We start from the raw sequence: 15,971 nt of genomic DNA on the forward strand, positions 1-15,971 counted from the left end.
TCAGTAGTTCGTGGGTATAAAGTCCTCTCATCAATCGACATCAGTGTATAGACAGGATGGTGTCCGTGTTGGAGACGTCATGACCAGTCTTCTGACTTACAGCATAATCTCCTTCAAGGCATGTCAAAGGCTGCAGCCCTCCCTTCATCAATATCAGATCCCCGGCACCCCCGCCGATCAGCTGTGCGAGCGCAGCCCTCCCTTCATCAATATCAGATCCCCGGCACCCCCCGCCGATCAGCTGTGCGAGCGCAGCCCTCCCTTCATCAATATCAGATCCCCGGCACCCCCCGCCGATCAGCTGTGCGAGCGCAGCCCTCCCTTCATCAATATCAGATCCCCGGCACCCCCCCGCCGATCAGCTGTGCGAGCGCAGCCCTCCCTTCATCAATATCAGATCCCCGGCACCCCCCGCCGATCAGCTGTGCGAGCGCAGCCCTCCCTTCATCAATATCAGATCCCCGTCACCCCCCGCCGATCAGCTGTGCGAGCGCAGCCCTCCCTTCATCAATATCAGATCCCCGGCACCCCCGCCGATCAGCTGTGCGAGCGCAGCCCTCCCTTCATCAATATCAGATCCCCGGCACCCCCGCCGATCAGCTGTGCGAGCGCAGCCCTCCCTTCATCAATATCAGATCCCCGGCACCCCCCGCGATCAGCTGTGCGAGCGCAGCCCTCCCTTCATCAATATCAGATCCCCGGCACCCCCGCCGATCAGCTGTGCGAGCGCAGCCCTCCCTTCATCAATATCAGATCCCCGGCACCCCCGCCGATCAGCTGTGCGAGCGCAGCCCTCCCTTCATCAATATCAGATCCCCGGCACCCCCGCCGATCAGCTGTGCGAGCGCAGCCCTCCCTTCATCAATATCAGATCCCCGGCACACCCCGCGATCAGCTGTGCGAGCGCAGCCCTCCCTTCATCAATATCAGATCCCCGGCACCCCCCGCCGATCAGCTGTGCGAGCGCAGCCCTCCCTTCATCAATATCAGATCCCCGGCACCCCCCGCCGATCAGCTGTGCGAGCGCAGCCCTCCCTTCATCAATATCAGATCCCCGCACCCCCCGCCGATCAGCTGTGCGAGCGCAGCCCTCCCTTCATCAATATCAGATCCCCGGCACCCCCCGCCGATCAGCTGTGCGAGCGCAGCCCTCCCTTCATCAATATCAGATCCCCGGCACCCCCCGCCGATCAGCTGTGCGAGCGCAGCCCTCCCTTCATTGTTTACTTGCTCGCCATCGACATTGCAGCAGTGAGCAGTGTAATAACAAGCGGTCACATTCACTTCTATGGGACGGCTTCTTTCCACTGCAGAGCCGTCCATAGACGCCACCACTGCAGAGCCGTCCATAGACGCCACCACTGCAGAGCCGTCCATAGACGCCACCACTGCAGAGCCGTCCATAGACGCCACCACTGCAGAGCCGTCCATAGACGCCACCACTGCAGAGCCGTCCATAGACGCCACCACTGCAGAGCCGTCCATAGACGCCACCACTGCAGAGCCGTCCATAGAAGCGACCACTGCAGAGCCGTCCATAGACGCCACCACTGCAGAGCCGTCCATAGAAGTGAAGCTTCTTGTAATCACACCTGATCACCGCTGCGATGGCAAGCAAGTAAACAATGAAGGGAGGGCAGCGCTCGCACAGCTGATTGGTGGGGTGCCGGGTGTCAGACTCCCTCCGTTCTGGTATTGCTGAAATAATCTGACGATAGGTCATCAATATTAAAATCCTGGAAAAACCCTTTAGCCTCCAGCTTTTTGGAAAATCCCATCATGCCCCAACAGCCTCACGTTGGTGTCCATTCATCTGTCACAATCTACACAGTTCGATGTTGTTTCCAGGATTTCCAGTTTAGTAATGGAGGAACACCACTGTTTCCTGTTCATATATCTGTGACCACTCACCTTGACCCATGCGACCACCAGTTAAGGCTTCTTTGGCACTTCCAAAGCCCAGCATTCTACAGACCACACTGGCTGCTTGCAGATCCCAGCGGTCATCGCACACGGTGCCCCACTGCCCATTCTTCAACACTTCAATACGACCCTCACCGGGGCGAGAACCTCCTTTCAGTCGGATGGTCTCCTGTAGGATAGAGCAGAAGACAATGATGAAGCCACAAGATGCGGCAGAGCCCAGTGATGCTTTTCACTTACTGACCTCTCGTTGCGGTTGTTGTACCACTTTCTTCTTCTTTACTGCTGTCTGAGCTGCATTTTGAGCTGCAAATACGGGCCCAAGAGTGCAACTTACAACCACTGGGCCCCCATCCTGGCAGGCAGCTGAGCTGTTCACTTTGTAGAACTCAAAAGGACACAGAGACAAGTGAACCTCTGTGCCTGAGCACTTCACCGAGTGCAAGCGAAACGATGGCTTCTGTTTGTCCAGATAGAGCCTGTGCATGAGAGATGAAGTAATAGGGAAACAAATTAACAAACCAAGGACAATGAACGCTAATCTGACAAGCTGAGCCAGTATAGGCATTGGACACCCATCTGAGAAGCTCAACCACAGTGGACAATAGACCCTCATCTGAGCAGCTCAACCAGTATGGGCATTGGACCCTCATATGTGAAGCTAAGTAAGTGTGGGCATTGAATCCCCATCTGAGAAGCTGAGGCAATGTGAACATTGGACCCCCATCTGAGAAGCTGAGGCAATGTGGGCAATAGTCCCTCATCTGAGAAGCTCAGCCAGTATGGGCAATAGTCCCTCATCTGAGAAGCTCAGCCAGTATGGGCAATAGTCCCTCATCTGAGAAGCTCAGCCAGTATGGGCATTGGACCCTCATCTGAGAAGCTCAGCCAGTAAGGGCATTGGACTCTCATCTGAGAAGCTCAGCCAGTAAGGGCATTGGACCCTCATCTGAGAAGCTCAGTCAGTATGGGCATTGGACCCTCATCTGAGAAGCTCAGCCAGTGTGGACAATAGACCCTCATCTGAGAAGCTCAGCCAGTAAGGGCATTGGACCCTCATCTGAGAAGCTCAGCCAGTATGGGCATTGGACCCTCATCTGAGAAGCTCAGCCAGTATGGGCATTGGACCCTCATCTGAGAAGCTCAGCCAGTATGGGCAATAGTCCCTCATCTGAGAAGCTCAGCCAGTATGGGCAATAGTCCCTCATCTGAGAAGCTCAGCCAGTATGGGCAATAGTCCCTCATCTGAGAAGCTCAGCCAGTATGGGCAACAGTCCCTCATCTGAGAAGATTAGCCAGTATTGGCATTGGACCCTCATCTGAGAAGCTCAGCCAGTGTGGACAATAGACCCTCATCTGAGAAGCTCAGCCAGTAAGGGCAGTAGTCCCTCATCTGAGAAGCTTAGCCAGTATGGGCAATGGACCCTCATCTGAGAAGCTCAGCCAGTATGGGCATTGAACCCTCATCTGAGAAGCTCAGCCAGTATGGGCAATAGATTCTAACCCTGCAATGGAAGGGTGGAGAATGGAGAAGGAGCCTTAGAAGGCTGAAGATAATTTTCCCTCTAGACAGATATAGGTCTCCTAATCTGCGGCCAGTGCTGTGAGGACAGTCACCTTTATATCGTTATACACACAATGAGTTGAAAATTACAATTTATAAGGTCCCATGTGAGAGATGACAACACCAATGTTACTAAGCCTTTCCTTGTTAGAGCTGATTACACTAGAACAGGCATGCTCAACCTGCGGCCCTCCAGCTGTTGTAAAACTACAACTCCCACAGTGCCCTGCTGTAGGCTGATAGCTGTATGGGGCATGCTGGGAGTTGTAGTTTTGCAACAGCTGGAGGGCCGCAGGTTGAGCATGCCTGCACTAGAAGAGCAGGTAAGATGACAACACTGTCCATAGCGACATGGAGACTGGACAGCAGAGGTTCTCCAGAGTGAGGTGGAGAGAGGTCTGTCTATGTAGAGGTTATTAATAATGATTACTGACCCCAGAGCACATCACACAGGCCTTCATATCATCATCACCACACCCAACATGCAAAGAGGAACTCCAGCAGGACCACCACAGCCCAGATGTAATCCGAGGCTGGAGCTAGGGATGAGCAGATGTAGGTCTTCAGTCCTGATGGCCCAATTATTGTAGGTTTGTCTCACTGAATGAGTTTTTACAAGACAGAGTTAGGCTACTTTCACACTAGCGTTCGGGGCTCCGCTTGTGAGTTCCGTTTGAAGGGTCTCACAAGCGGCCCCGAACGGATCCGTCCACTCCTAATGCATTCTGAATGGATGCGGATCCGCTCAGAATGCATCAGTCTGGCTCCGTTTGTCCTCCGCTCAGCAGGCGGACACCTGAACGCAGCTTGCATCGTTCGGGTGTCCGCCTGGCCGTGCGGAGGCAAACGGATCCGTCCAGACTTACAATGTAAGTCAATGGGGACGAATCCGTTTGAAGTTGACACAGTATGGCTCAATTTTCAAACGGATCCGTCTCCCATTGACTTTCAATGTAAAGTCAAAACGGATCCGTTTGCATTATCATGAACAAAATGGTAATGCAAACGGATCCGTTCTGAACGGATCTAAGCGTTTGCATTATAGGTGCGAATCCGTCTGGGCACATACCAGACGGATCCGACCTAAACGCAGGTGTAAAAGTAGCCTTATCTAATTATCCTCTGTGTGAGAAAGTAGTGCCCCCACATTGATCTGACTTCACTGAAGGAACATTTAGGAGGACCATTAATGCTTAGTCTGTAATAACTCTGGAGGTTCCCTGAGCCTCTCTTAGGGAGAACAGATATTATGGGGCTCTGCAGTAAGACAATGAATCCAAACACAAGGAGGAGTCCGGACCTGACCGCAAGAAGGATGACCGGACCATGCAGGAAACCTCCCATCAGTTCTCCTTCGTATAATAAGAAACCATTCAATGTGACAAATAGAGATCCAAAACAGTAGATAGCTGGAAGGGGGCAAAAACATTTTGGGAAAGCATCATATTGTGAAAACCTGCAAATGCTCAACTTTAGCCACAAGCCGTGACGGACACTGTGTGCCTGGTACCTGTTGTTGGTCTTCAGGTCCTTCTTTTGAGGATCTTGGTTAGGAGGGGATCTGTCAGACAGAGGGCAGCAAAACACAAAGTGTATAAGAAGGAGGATTCTGAATTTCAGCCGCAGGGCCAGATGTACTCTACGGGAGGTCTGGTCATCTCAACATTGATCACCTTGGAGCTCATATGGCCTGCTCCTCCCAGGCAGCACCCTTAACTACAGGAACATTCAAGTGTCACCTCACCAGCAGATTCTGTACTACAGGGAGCAATGTCCTGTTCACAGGAGAAGGGAATAGGACAGCGATGATGATCAGCTACAAGTACATGGACGGCTGAGATATCTGGTCTGAGGTTCCTTAGCAAAAATGTGTCCAGCTAAAGAAGTGCTAGGCCCAGACTCAGGGAAGTGCCCATGCTATGTCTCCAGTCCAACCTGTATTAGCCATGTGGACTAATGACTGATCTGGGTGCCTGCTGATATAAGCCATGAGCTGGTGCCAGAAGACCATCATAGTGGAGAAGCCTTTTGATCTTCGTGGGGCCTAGCTGTGGGGTAACTATGAAGGTGTCCACAGAGGCCACCCGGGTGAGCTGCAGCTGTAATCATGGACTCCTTATCATGTGTCCAGAAGGAACTTTATTCTCCAATTCTTACAGTGAAGGAATCACTTGAATAAACTCTCTGGATACCTTGGGCTTGGAGCCACCATCCTGGAGCCCCACTTAGAGGTGGTAGCGTGCAGGTAGTAAGAGGTCTTCTATAGAACTTGCCCATGCTATGTCTTCAGTCCAACCTGTATTAGCCACGTGGACTAATGACTGATCTGGGTGCCTGCTGATCCATGCCTTGAGCTGGTGCCAGAAGACCATCATAATGGAGAAGCCTACGTGTTTAGATCTTGATGAGGCCTAGCTGTGGGGTAACTATGAAGGGATCCGCAGAGGCCACCCGGGTGAGCTGCAGCTGTAATCATAGACTTCTTATCATGTATACAGACAAAAGTTTATTCTCCAATCCTTACAATGAAGGAATCACAGGAATAAACTCTCTGGGTACCTTGGGCTTGGAGCCACCATCCTGGAGCCCCACTTAGAGGAGGTAGCGTGCAGGTAGTAAGAGGTCTTCTACAGAACTTGCCCATGCTATGTCTCCAGTTTCTGTATTAGCCACATGGACTAATGACTGATCTGGGTGCCTGTTGATCCATGCCTTGAGCTGGTGCCAGAAGACCATCATAGTGGAGAAGCCTATGTATTTAGATCTTCATGAGGCCTAGCTGTGGGGTAGCTATAAAGAGGTCTGCTGAAGCTACCAGGTGAGGTGCAGCTGTAATCATGGACTTCTTATCATGAGTACAGACAGAAGTTTATTCTCTGATCCTTACAGTGAAGGAATCACAGGAATATACTCTCTGGGTACCTTGGGCTTGGAGCCACCACCTTGGAGATTCGTTTGGAGGCGTCTTGTTTCTTCACACGTCTGAGGACAGAGAATATTGAGGTGAATGTATGAGAACGTTGGGTTAGTAAACGCAGAATGTTATCAGAAGGGATGGGCAGATGCAGCGTGGCGATCAGGGATGGCAGGTTACAGCATGTTCCTCCAGACGTCACCATATTATCCAAGCGCTGAGCAGAGGTGTTACCCTGGGTATGTTCAGGGAGTATTGCTAGGCTAAGGTGTTAGGGCGTACTGCCAGAGTGGCCCCGGGGCCATCAGTGCTGCAGCTGATGTGGTTAATACAGCACATGGGAGTTTATTTGCCATCATGAAATAAACTGCCCGGAGTTACCTTCTGTGGCGACGCTTTGACTTGGTGGAACGTTTTTTGTTTGAAGACGTTTTAACTTCTCTGAAAAATGTGAGACGAAATGTGAAGAGTCAGAAATAAGTGGCCGAAATGGAACATGATGCCTGCTATCCCTCCACTCTGACTGACCAGGATGGGAACCACCAGAGGTGCAGCAGACACCAGGCCAGTGACACAAATCTCTGTCCAGAAGAAGACTACTACTGACCCCTGCTCATCGGGTAGACTGAGTTATGGAGAGCACCTGTGGATATGACAGATGAGGCAGCCAGTGGGCTCACCCTTCTGTTCCAGGTCATGTCCACCTGAAGTGGTCAGCCCACTAAATACCTGCTGATGTGCGGCTGGAGGTCTCACTTCCTGTGACATCACTACTTGAGGCAGCGGGTGTCCTCACCTGTGACTCTGCAGTCAACCACATTGCTGGACAGAGGAAAGAGGAGGAAAAGCAGCTGCCGACATCGGTCCCCTCCAAACCTCTGTCCTCCCCCAGACTCCTCTGTCCTATCCCCCAGACTAGGGTTGGGCGATATCAAAAATATTCCCACGATAACGATATTAAGAAATATTGATAAATACCCATTTAGAAAAAAATAAATAAAAAAACTTGGGGCCACAAGGAGACGTTATACTGTATGGGGGCAGCCACAAGGAGACGTTATACTGTATGGGGCGGCCACAAGGAGACGTTATACTGTTTGGGGGCAGCCACAAGGAGACGTTATACTGTATGGGGGCAGCCACAAGGAGACGTTATACTGTATGGGGGCAGCCACAAGGAGACGTTATACTGTATGGGGGCAGCCACAAGGAGACATTATACTGTATGGGGGCAGCCACAAGGAGACGTTATACTGTATGGGGGCAGCCACAAGGAGACGTTATACTGTATGGGGCAGCCACAAGGAGACGTTATACTGTATGGGGGCCACAAGGAGACACTATACTGTATGGGGGCAGCCACAAGGAGACGTTATACTGTACGGGGGCAGCCACAAGGAGACGTTATACTGTATGGGGGCAGCCACAAGGAGACGTTATACTGTATGGGGGCAGCCACAAGGAGACGTTATACTGTATGGGGGCAGCCACAAGGAGACGTTATACTGTATGGGGGCAGCCACAAGGAGACGTTATACTGTATGGGGGCAGCCACAAGGAGACGTTACACTGTATGGGGGCAGCCACAAGGAGACGTTATACTGTATGGGGGCAGCCACAAGGAGACGTTATACTGTATGGGGGCAGCCACAAGGAGACGTTATACTGTATGGGGGCAGCCACAAGGAGACGTTATACTGTATGGGGCGGCCACAAGGAGACGTTATACTGTATGGGGGCAGCCACAAGGAGACGTTATACTGTATGGGGGCAGCCACAAGGAGACGTTACACTGTATGGGGGCAGCCACAAGGAGACGTTATACTGTATGGGGGCAGCCACAAGGAGACGTTATACTGTATGGGGGCAGCCACAAGGAGACGTTATACTGTATGGGGGCAGCCACAAGGAGACGTTATACTGTATGGGGGCAGCCACAAGGAGACGTTATACTGTATGGGGGCAGCCACAAGGAGACGTTACACTGTATGGGGGCAGCCACAAGGAGACGTTACACTGTATGGGGGCCACAAGGAGACATTATACTGTATCGGGGCCACAAGGAGACATTATACTGTATGGTGGCCACAAGGAGACATTATACTGTATGGGGGCCACAAGGAGACATTATACTGTATCGGGGCCACAAGGAGACATTATACTGTATGGTGGCCACAAGGAGACGTTATACTGTATGGGGGCCACAAGGAGACGTTATACTGTATGGGGGCAGCCACAAGGAGACATTATACTGTATGGTGGCCACAAGGAGACGTTATACTGTATAGGGGCCACAAGGAGACGTTATACTGTATGGGGGCCACAAGGAGACATTATACTGTATGGTGGCCACAAGGAGACATTATATACTGCATGGGCAGACAGCGGGCCACAAGGAGACGTTATGTTCTGTATGGGATGGCCGCTAGGCAGGCAGTGGGATACAAGAGTCACTATACTGCATGGGCCACCAGGAGACATTATACTGTCTGGGACAACAGTTTGTAAACCCCCCCATCAGTATAATAATGTCTTGTGGCCCCCATACAGTAATGTCTTCTTCCTGCTCCTGTATGGGGGCCACAAGAAAAGACATTATACTATATGGGGGCCACAAGGAGACGTTATACTGTATGAGGCTATTATACTGATGATGACCTATTATAAGTAGATTGGCACACAGAGCATATTCAGAAAAAAAGAAGGAGAAATGCAGCAGAGATATCCGACATATGAACAGGAACCTATTATTGGCTACACCTGTAGAAACAAAGGGACAAAAACCAGAGAGACATCTAATCCTGAAAGAAAAAATATTTTTGTCACACAATACAGTAAGGAATACACCCAAATTTGCAACATCGTTAAAAAGCACTTCCCAGCGCTAGCATGTGACAAAATATGGGCATCCATGGCACAGAATGGCATCAAATGTGCAGCCCGGAAGGCCCCCACCATAGCCAGCTCCGGGGCCCATCTCTCTTTAAAAATGACAAGTCCCGAACAACACAAAGCACATGGCTGTCAACAACAGGAATATATAAATGCGGTCGCTCCATTTGCATCTGCTGTAGATATATGAAGATCCAGCACGAACGGCCAGGTTTTTAAAATAAAATCCTTTTTAAATTGTAACACTACCCATGTGATTTACTGCATAACATGCTACAATATGTGGGATGTACAACAAACGCAATAAAAACACGCATCAGAAAACATATATCCGACATACCGCACCATGAGAACCGCAACATATCTGCGGCAAGTCTCCATTTTGCCATGGTACATGGTGGTGATGTCTCCTATATGTCAGTACAAGGCATTGAAAAGGTTAAAAAACCAATAAGAGGCGGCGACAGAAAACGGAAACTCTTAAACAGAGAATGATATTGGATTTTCTGACTAAAAAAGTCGCCGGCCCCAAGGTCTAAATAAGAGACTGGATCTAATTCTACAGCATTAATCAAAAGTTTATCTCTCTTTTTTATTTTTTTCCTTCCTTTCCCTATTTTCTTTAATCTGTTGTTTTTTATGGATTATACGAATTGATTTTGGCATGTTTTTATCTATGCACACATTTGTGGAAGGGAGGGGTTGATTATCCCAGGTGAGGGATCCCCCCTCCTGACAGCGTATCTGAATCAGTCATGAGTAAGGGCTGAGATTGCGTTGTGCCCGAAACATGTCGACGCTGCTTTCTGGACCGGGATTTTATACTGAATATTCAATAAAGAGCCTTTTTGGATTACCACAACCACAAGCTGGACAAAACCCTATTTTTTCTTTATACTTCCGTATTTCTCCTGGTTCGGGTGAAGGAGTTGTTCCGTGCTACAACAGTGGAATCCTCGGCAGGTGAGAGCGGCTCAAAACCTTAGATTTTTTCATGATGATGACCTGTATATTATCCCCTAATGGCTGCTATGCTATCAAGTGCCATCACCCTGTGCAGTGCAGCTTGCAGGCAGAGCCAGGGCAGCAGAAGACCTAGACAACCTTTATTTCTGACACCCGGGTCTCCCACTCCTCTCCTCTAGGTTCTCCCACTCCTCTTCTCTAGGGTCTCTCACTCCTCTTCTCTAGGGTCTCCCTCTCCTCTCCTCTAGGGTCTCCCACTCCTCTCCTCTAGGGTCTCCCACTCCTCTCCTCTAGGGTCTCCCACTCCTCTCCTCTAGGGTCTCCCACTCCTCTCCTCTAGGGTCTCCCACTCCTCTCCTCTAGGGTCTCCCACTCCTCTCCTCTAGGGTCTCCCACTCCTCTCCTCTAGGGTCTCCCACTCCTCTCCTCTAGGGTCTCCCACTCCTCTCCTCTAGGGTCTCCCACTCCTCTCCTCTAGGGTCTCCCACTCCTCTCCTCTAGGGTCTCCCACTCCTCTCCTCTAGGGTCTCCCACTCCTCTCCTCTAGGGTCTCCCACTCCTCTCCTCTAGGGTCTCCCACTCCTCTCCTCTAGGGTCTCCCACTCCTCTCCTCTAGGGTCTCCCACTCCTCTCCTCTAGGGTCTCCCACTCCTCTCCTCTAGGGTCTCCCACTCCTCTCCTCTAGGGTCTCCCACTCCTCTGCCCCCACCTTCGCTTGGACATGGACTGCTGACTGACTTTGCCCGTCTCACTCCTGCTCGGCCAGTGAGCGGAGACTTCAATATGGGAGCGAGGTGGAGCTAGGGGCGGTCTCTCACTCCTCTTCTCTAGGGCAGTGTTTCCCAACCAGTGTGCCTCCAGCTGTTGCAAAACTACAACTCCCAGCATGCCCGGAGAGCCTTTGGCTGTGCGGGCATGCTGGGAGTTGTAGTTTTGCAACAGCTGGAGGCACACTGGTTGGGAAACACTGCTCTAGGGTCTCTCACTCCTCTCCTCTAGGGTCTCCCACTCCTCTCCTCTAGGGTCTCTCACTCCTCTTCTCTAGGGTCTCTCACTCCTCTCCTCTAGGGTCTCCCACTCCTCTCCTCTAGGGTCTCCCACTCCTCTCCTCTAGGGTCTCTCACTCCTCTCCTCTAGGGTCTCTCACTCCTCTCCTCTAGGGTCTCTCACTCCTCTCCTCTAGGGTCTCTCACTCCTCTCCTCTAGGGTCTCTCACTCCTCTCCTCTAGGGTCTCTCACTCCTCTCCTCTAGGGTCTCCCACTCCTCTCCTCTAGGGTCTCCCACTCCTCTCCTCTAGGGTCTCTCACTCCTCTCCTCTAGGGTCTCTCACTCCTCTCCTCTAGGGTCTCTCACTCCTCTCCTCTAGGGTCTCCCACTCCTCTCCTCTAGGGTCTCCCACTCCTCTCCTCTAGGGTCTCTCACTCCTCTCCTCTAGGGTCTCTCACTCCTCTCCTCTAGGGTCTCTCACTCCTCTCCTCTAGGGTCTCTCACTCCTCTCCTCTCCTCTAGGGTCTCTCACTCCTCTCCTCTCCTCTAGGGTCTCTCACTCCTCTCCTCTCCTCTAGGGTCTCTCACTCCTCTCCTCTCCTCTAGGGTCTCTCACTCCTCTCCTCTCCTCTAGGGTCTCTCACTCCTCTCCTCTCCTCTAGGGTCTCTCACTCCTCTTCTCTCCTCTCCTCTCCTCTAGGGTCTCTCACTCCTCTCCTCTCCTCTAGGGTCTCTCACTCCTCTCCTCTCCTCTAGGGTCTCTCACTCCTCTCCTCTCCTCTAGGGTCTCTCACTCCTCTCCTCTCCTCTAGGGTCTCTCACTCCTCTCCTCTAGGGTCTCTCACTCCTCTCCTCTCCTCTAGGGTCTCTCACTCCTCTTCTCTCCTCTCCTCTAGGGTCTCTCACTCCTCTTCTCTCCTCTCCTCTCCTCTAGGGTCTCTCACTCCTCTCCTCTAGGGTCTCCCACTCCTCTCCTCTAGGGTCTCCCACTCCTCTAGGGTCTCCCACTCCTCTCCTCTAGGGTCTCCCACTCCTCTCCTCTAGGGTCTCCCACTCCTCTCCTCTAGGGTCTCCCACTCCTCTCCTCTAGGGTCTCCCACTCCTCTCCTCTAGGGTCTCCCACTCCTCTCCTCTAGGGTCTCCCACTCCTCTCCTCTAGGGTCTCCCACTCCTCTCCTCTAGGGTCTCCCACTCCTCTCCTCTAGGGTCTCCCACTCCTCTCCTCTAGGGTCTCCCACTCCTCTCCTCTAGGGTCTCCCACTCCTCTTCCCCCACCTTGGCTTGGACATGGACTGCTGACTGACTTTGCCCGCATCACTCCTGCCCGGCCAGTGGGCGGAGACTTGAATATGGGAGCGAGGTGGACCTGGGGGCGGCAGCTGCAGGAAGTAATATGTACGGTACGCATATGCACAATGCAGGGGCGGGCTTACACAGATTTAGGAGCGGTAAGCGCGCATATGACCACTCCTATGACGTCACAAAATACCGCCGTTATTTGGAAACAGCAATATCGCTGTTTCTTAATACCGCAGTATATCGTTGACACCGGTTTACCCCTCTGTCCTGACACCGGTTTACCCCTCTGTCCTGACACCGGTTTACCCCTCTGTCCTGACACCGGTTTACCCCTCTGTCCTCCCCCCAGACCCCTCTGTCCTCCCCCCAGACCCCTCTGTCCTCCCCCCAGACCCCTCTTTTCCCTGAAGACACCTCTAACAGTCTGATATCTCTCATGGTAACAAAGGACCAACCATGTCCAGACCTAACACGTATGATCCCTCTTCTCCTTCGGACACTGGAGGAAACAAGAGACACATGGCCAATTCCCCACAGTTCAGGCAGTGCAGCCAGAGCGGGAGAGTGTAATACACAGTGTGGACACTAGAGGCACCACAACATCTATGTACAGGGCTTGATTACACGGGTGTGAACAGAGTCTGTCCTCATGGCCAGCAGTGTGTCTCCAGCACCTCAGCCAGCGCTGTGGGCAGAAACGGAAACCGCAATGGAATGTAAAGGAGCATGAGATTAAAGAGGAGGAGTACGGGAGGGTTTCATATCAGCAGACTCATCCTGTGACGGCCTATAAATAGACCCCATTATCATGGAGGGGATCTCCTCACTGCCAGCATTATACATCTCATCTACACTGAAGATCTGGGAGGGGATCTCCTCACTGCCAGCATTATACACCTCATCTATACTGAAGATCTAGGAGGGGATCTCCTCACTGCCAGCATTATACATCTCATCTATACTGAAGATCTAGGAGGGGATCTCCTCACTGCCAGCATTATACACCTCATCTATACTGAAGACTGGGAGGGGATCTCCTCACTGCCAGCATTATACACCTCATCTATACTGAAGATCTAGGAGGGGATCTCCTCACTGCCAGCATTATACATCTCATCTATACTGAAGATCTGGGAGGTGATCTCCTCACTGCCAGCATTATACATCTCATCTATACTGAAGATCTGGGAGGGGATCTCCTCACTGCCAGCATTATACACCTCATCTATACTGAAGATCTAGGAGGGGATCTCCTCACTGCCAGCATTATACACCTCATCTATACTAAAGACTGGGAGGGGATCTCCTCACTGCCAGCATTATATACATCTCATCTATACTGAAGATCTAGGGGGGGTTCTCGTCACTGCCAGCATTATACATCTAATCTATACTGAAGATCTGGGAGGGGATCTCCTCACTGCCAGCATTATACACCTCATCTATACTGAAGATCTGGGAGGGGATCTCCTCACTGCCAGCATTATACACCTCATCTATACTGAAGATCTAGGAGGGGATCTCCTCACTGCCAGCATTATACACCTCATCTATACTAAAGACTGGGAGGGGATCTCCTCACTGCCAGCATTATATACCTCATCTATACTGAAGATCTAGGGGGGGTTCTCGTCACTGCCAGCATTATACATCTAATCTATACTGAAGACTGGGAGGGGATCTCCTCACTGCCAGCATTATACACCTCATCTATACTGAAGATCTGGGAGGGGATCTCCTCACTGCCAGCATTATACACCTCATCTATACTGAAGATCTGGGAGGGGATCTCCTCACTGCCAGCATTATACACCTCATCTATACTGAAGATCTGGGAGGGGATCTCCTCACTGCCAGCATTATACACCTCATCTATACTGAAGATCTGGGAGGTGATCTCCTCACTGCCAGCATTATACACCTCATCTATACTGAAGATCTGGGAGGGGATCTCCTCACTGCCAGCATTATACATCTCATCTATACTGAAGATCTGGGAGGGGATCTCCTCACTGCCAGCATTATACACCTCATCTATACTGAAGATCTGGGAGGGGATCTCCTCACTGCCAGCATTATACACCTCATCTATACTGAAGATCTGGGAGGGGATCTCCTCACTGCCAGCATTATACACCTCATCTATACTGAAGATCTGGGAGGTGATCTCCTCACTGCCAGCATTATACATCTCATCTATACTGAAGATCTAGGAGGGGATCTCCTCACTGCCAGCATTATACATCTCATCTATACTGAAGATCTGGGAGGTGATCTCCTCACTGCCAGCATTATACATCTCATCTATACTGAAGATCTAGGAGGGGATCTCCTCACTGCCAGCATTATACACCTTATCTATACTGAAGACTGGGAGGGGATCTCCTCACTGCCAGCATTATACACCTCATCTATACTGAAGACTGGGAGGGGATCTCCTCACTGCCAGCATTATACATCTCATCTACACTGAAGATCTGGGAGGGGATCTCCTCACTGCCAGCATTATACATCTCATCTATACTGAAGATCTGGGAGGGGATCTCCTCACTGCCAGCATTATACATCTCATCTATACTGATGATCTGGGAGGGGATCTCCTCACTGCCAGCATTATACATCTCATCTATACTGATGATCTGGGAGGGGATCTCCTCACTGCCAGCATTATACACCTCATCTATACTGAAGATCTAGGAGGGGATCTCCTCACTGCCAGCATTATACATCTCATCTATACTGAAGATCTAGGAGGGGATCTCCTCACTGCCAGCATTATACATCTCATCTATACTGAAGACTGGGAGGGGATCTCCTCACTGCCAGCATTATACACCTCATCTATACTGAAGACTGGGAGGGGATCTCCTCACTGCCAGCATTATACACCTCATCTATACTGAAGATCTGGGAGGGGATCTCCTCACTGCCAGCATTATACACCTCATCTATACTGAAGACTGGGAGGGGATCTCCTCACTGCCAGCATTATACATCTCATCTATACTGAAGATCTAGGAGGGGATCTCCTCACTGCCAGCATTATACATCTCATCTATACTGAAGATCTGGGAGGGGATCTCCTCACTGCCAGCATTATACATCTCATTTATACTGAAGATCTAGGAGGGGATCTCCTCACTGCCAGCATTATACACCTCATCTATACTGAAGATCTAGGAGGGGATCTCGTCACTGCCAGCATTATACACCTCATCTATACTGAAGACTGGGAGGGGATCTCCTCACTGCCAGCATTATACACCTCATCTATACTGAAGATCTAGGAGGGGATCTCCTCACTGCCAGCATTATACATCTCATCTATACTGAAGATCTAAGAGGGGTTCTCCTCACTGCCAGCATTATACACCTCATCTATACTGAAGATCTAGGAGGGTATCTCCTCACTGCCAGCATTATAC

General features: G+C 51.0%; 1 protein-coding gene across 5 annotated transcripts in view; it reads right to left on the bottom strand.

Moving 5' to 3' along the window:
• Positions 1-15,971, bottom strand: part of LOXL3 (lysyl oxidase like 3) — a 94,047-nt gene that overhangs the window by 28,526 nt on the left and 49,550 nt on the right. For 3 of the 5 annotated variants that reach the window (XM_040419498.1, XM_040419499.1, XM_040419497.1), the window contains exons 5-9: positions 6,783-6,842; positions 6,410-6,469; positions 4,998-5,048; positions 2,168-2,402; positions 1,912-2,092 (exon numbers count right to left, since the gene is read on the bottom strand). In XM_040419498.1, the coding sequence (XP_040275432.1) occupies positions 1,912-2,092; positions 2,168-2,402; positions 4,998-5,048; positions 6,410-6,469; positions 6,783-6,842 (587 nt within the window). The remainder of the gene's footprint in view (positions 1-1,911; positions 2,093-2,167; positions 2,403-4,997; positions 5,049-6,409; positions 6,470-6,782; positions 6,843-15,971) is intronic. The other 2 variants (XM_040419500.1, XM_040419501.1) reach the window with 2 other exon arrangements.

This window comes from Bufo bufo, chromosome 2, assembly GCF_905171765.1.
Source record: "Bufo bufo chromosome 2, aBufBuf1.1, whole genome shotgun sequence".
In the NCBI taxonomy this organism is placed as follows: Eukaryota; Metazoa; Chordata; class Amphibia; order Anura; family Bufonidae; genus Bufo; species Bufo bufo.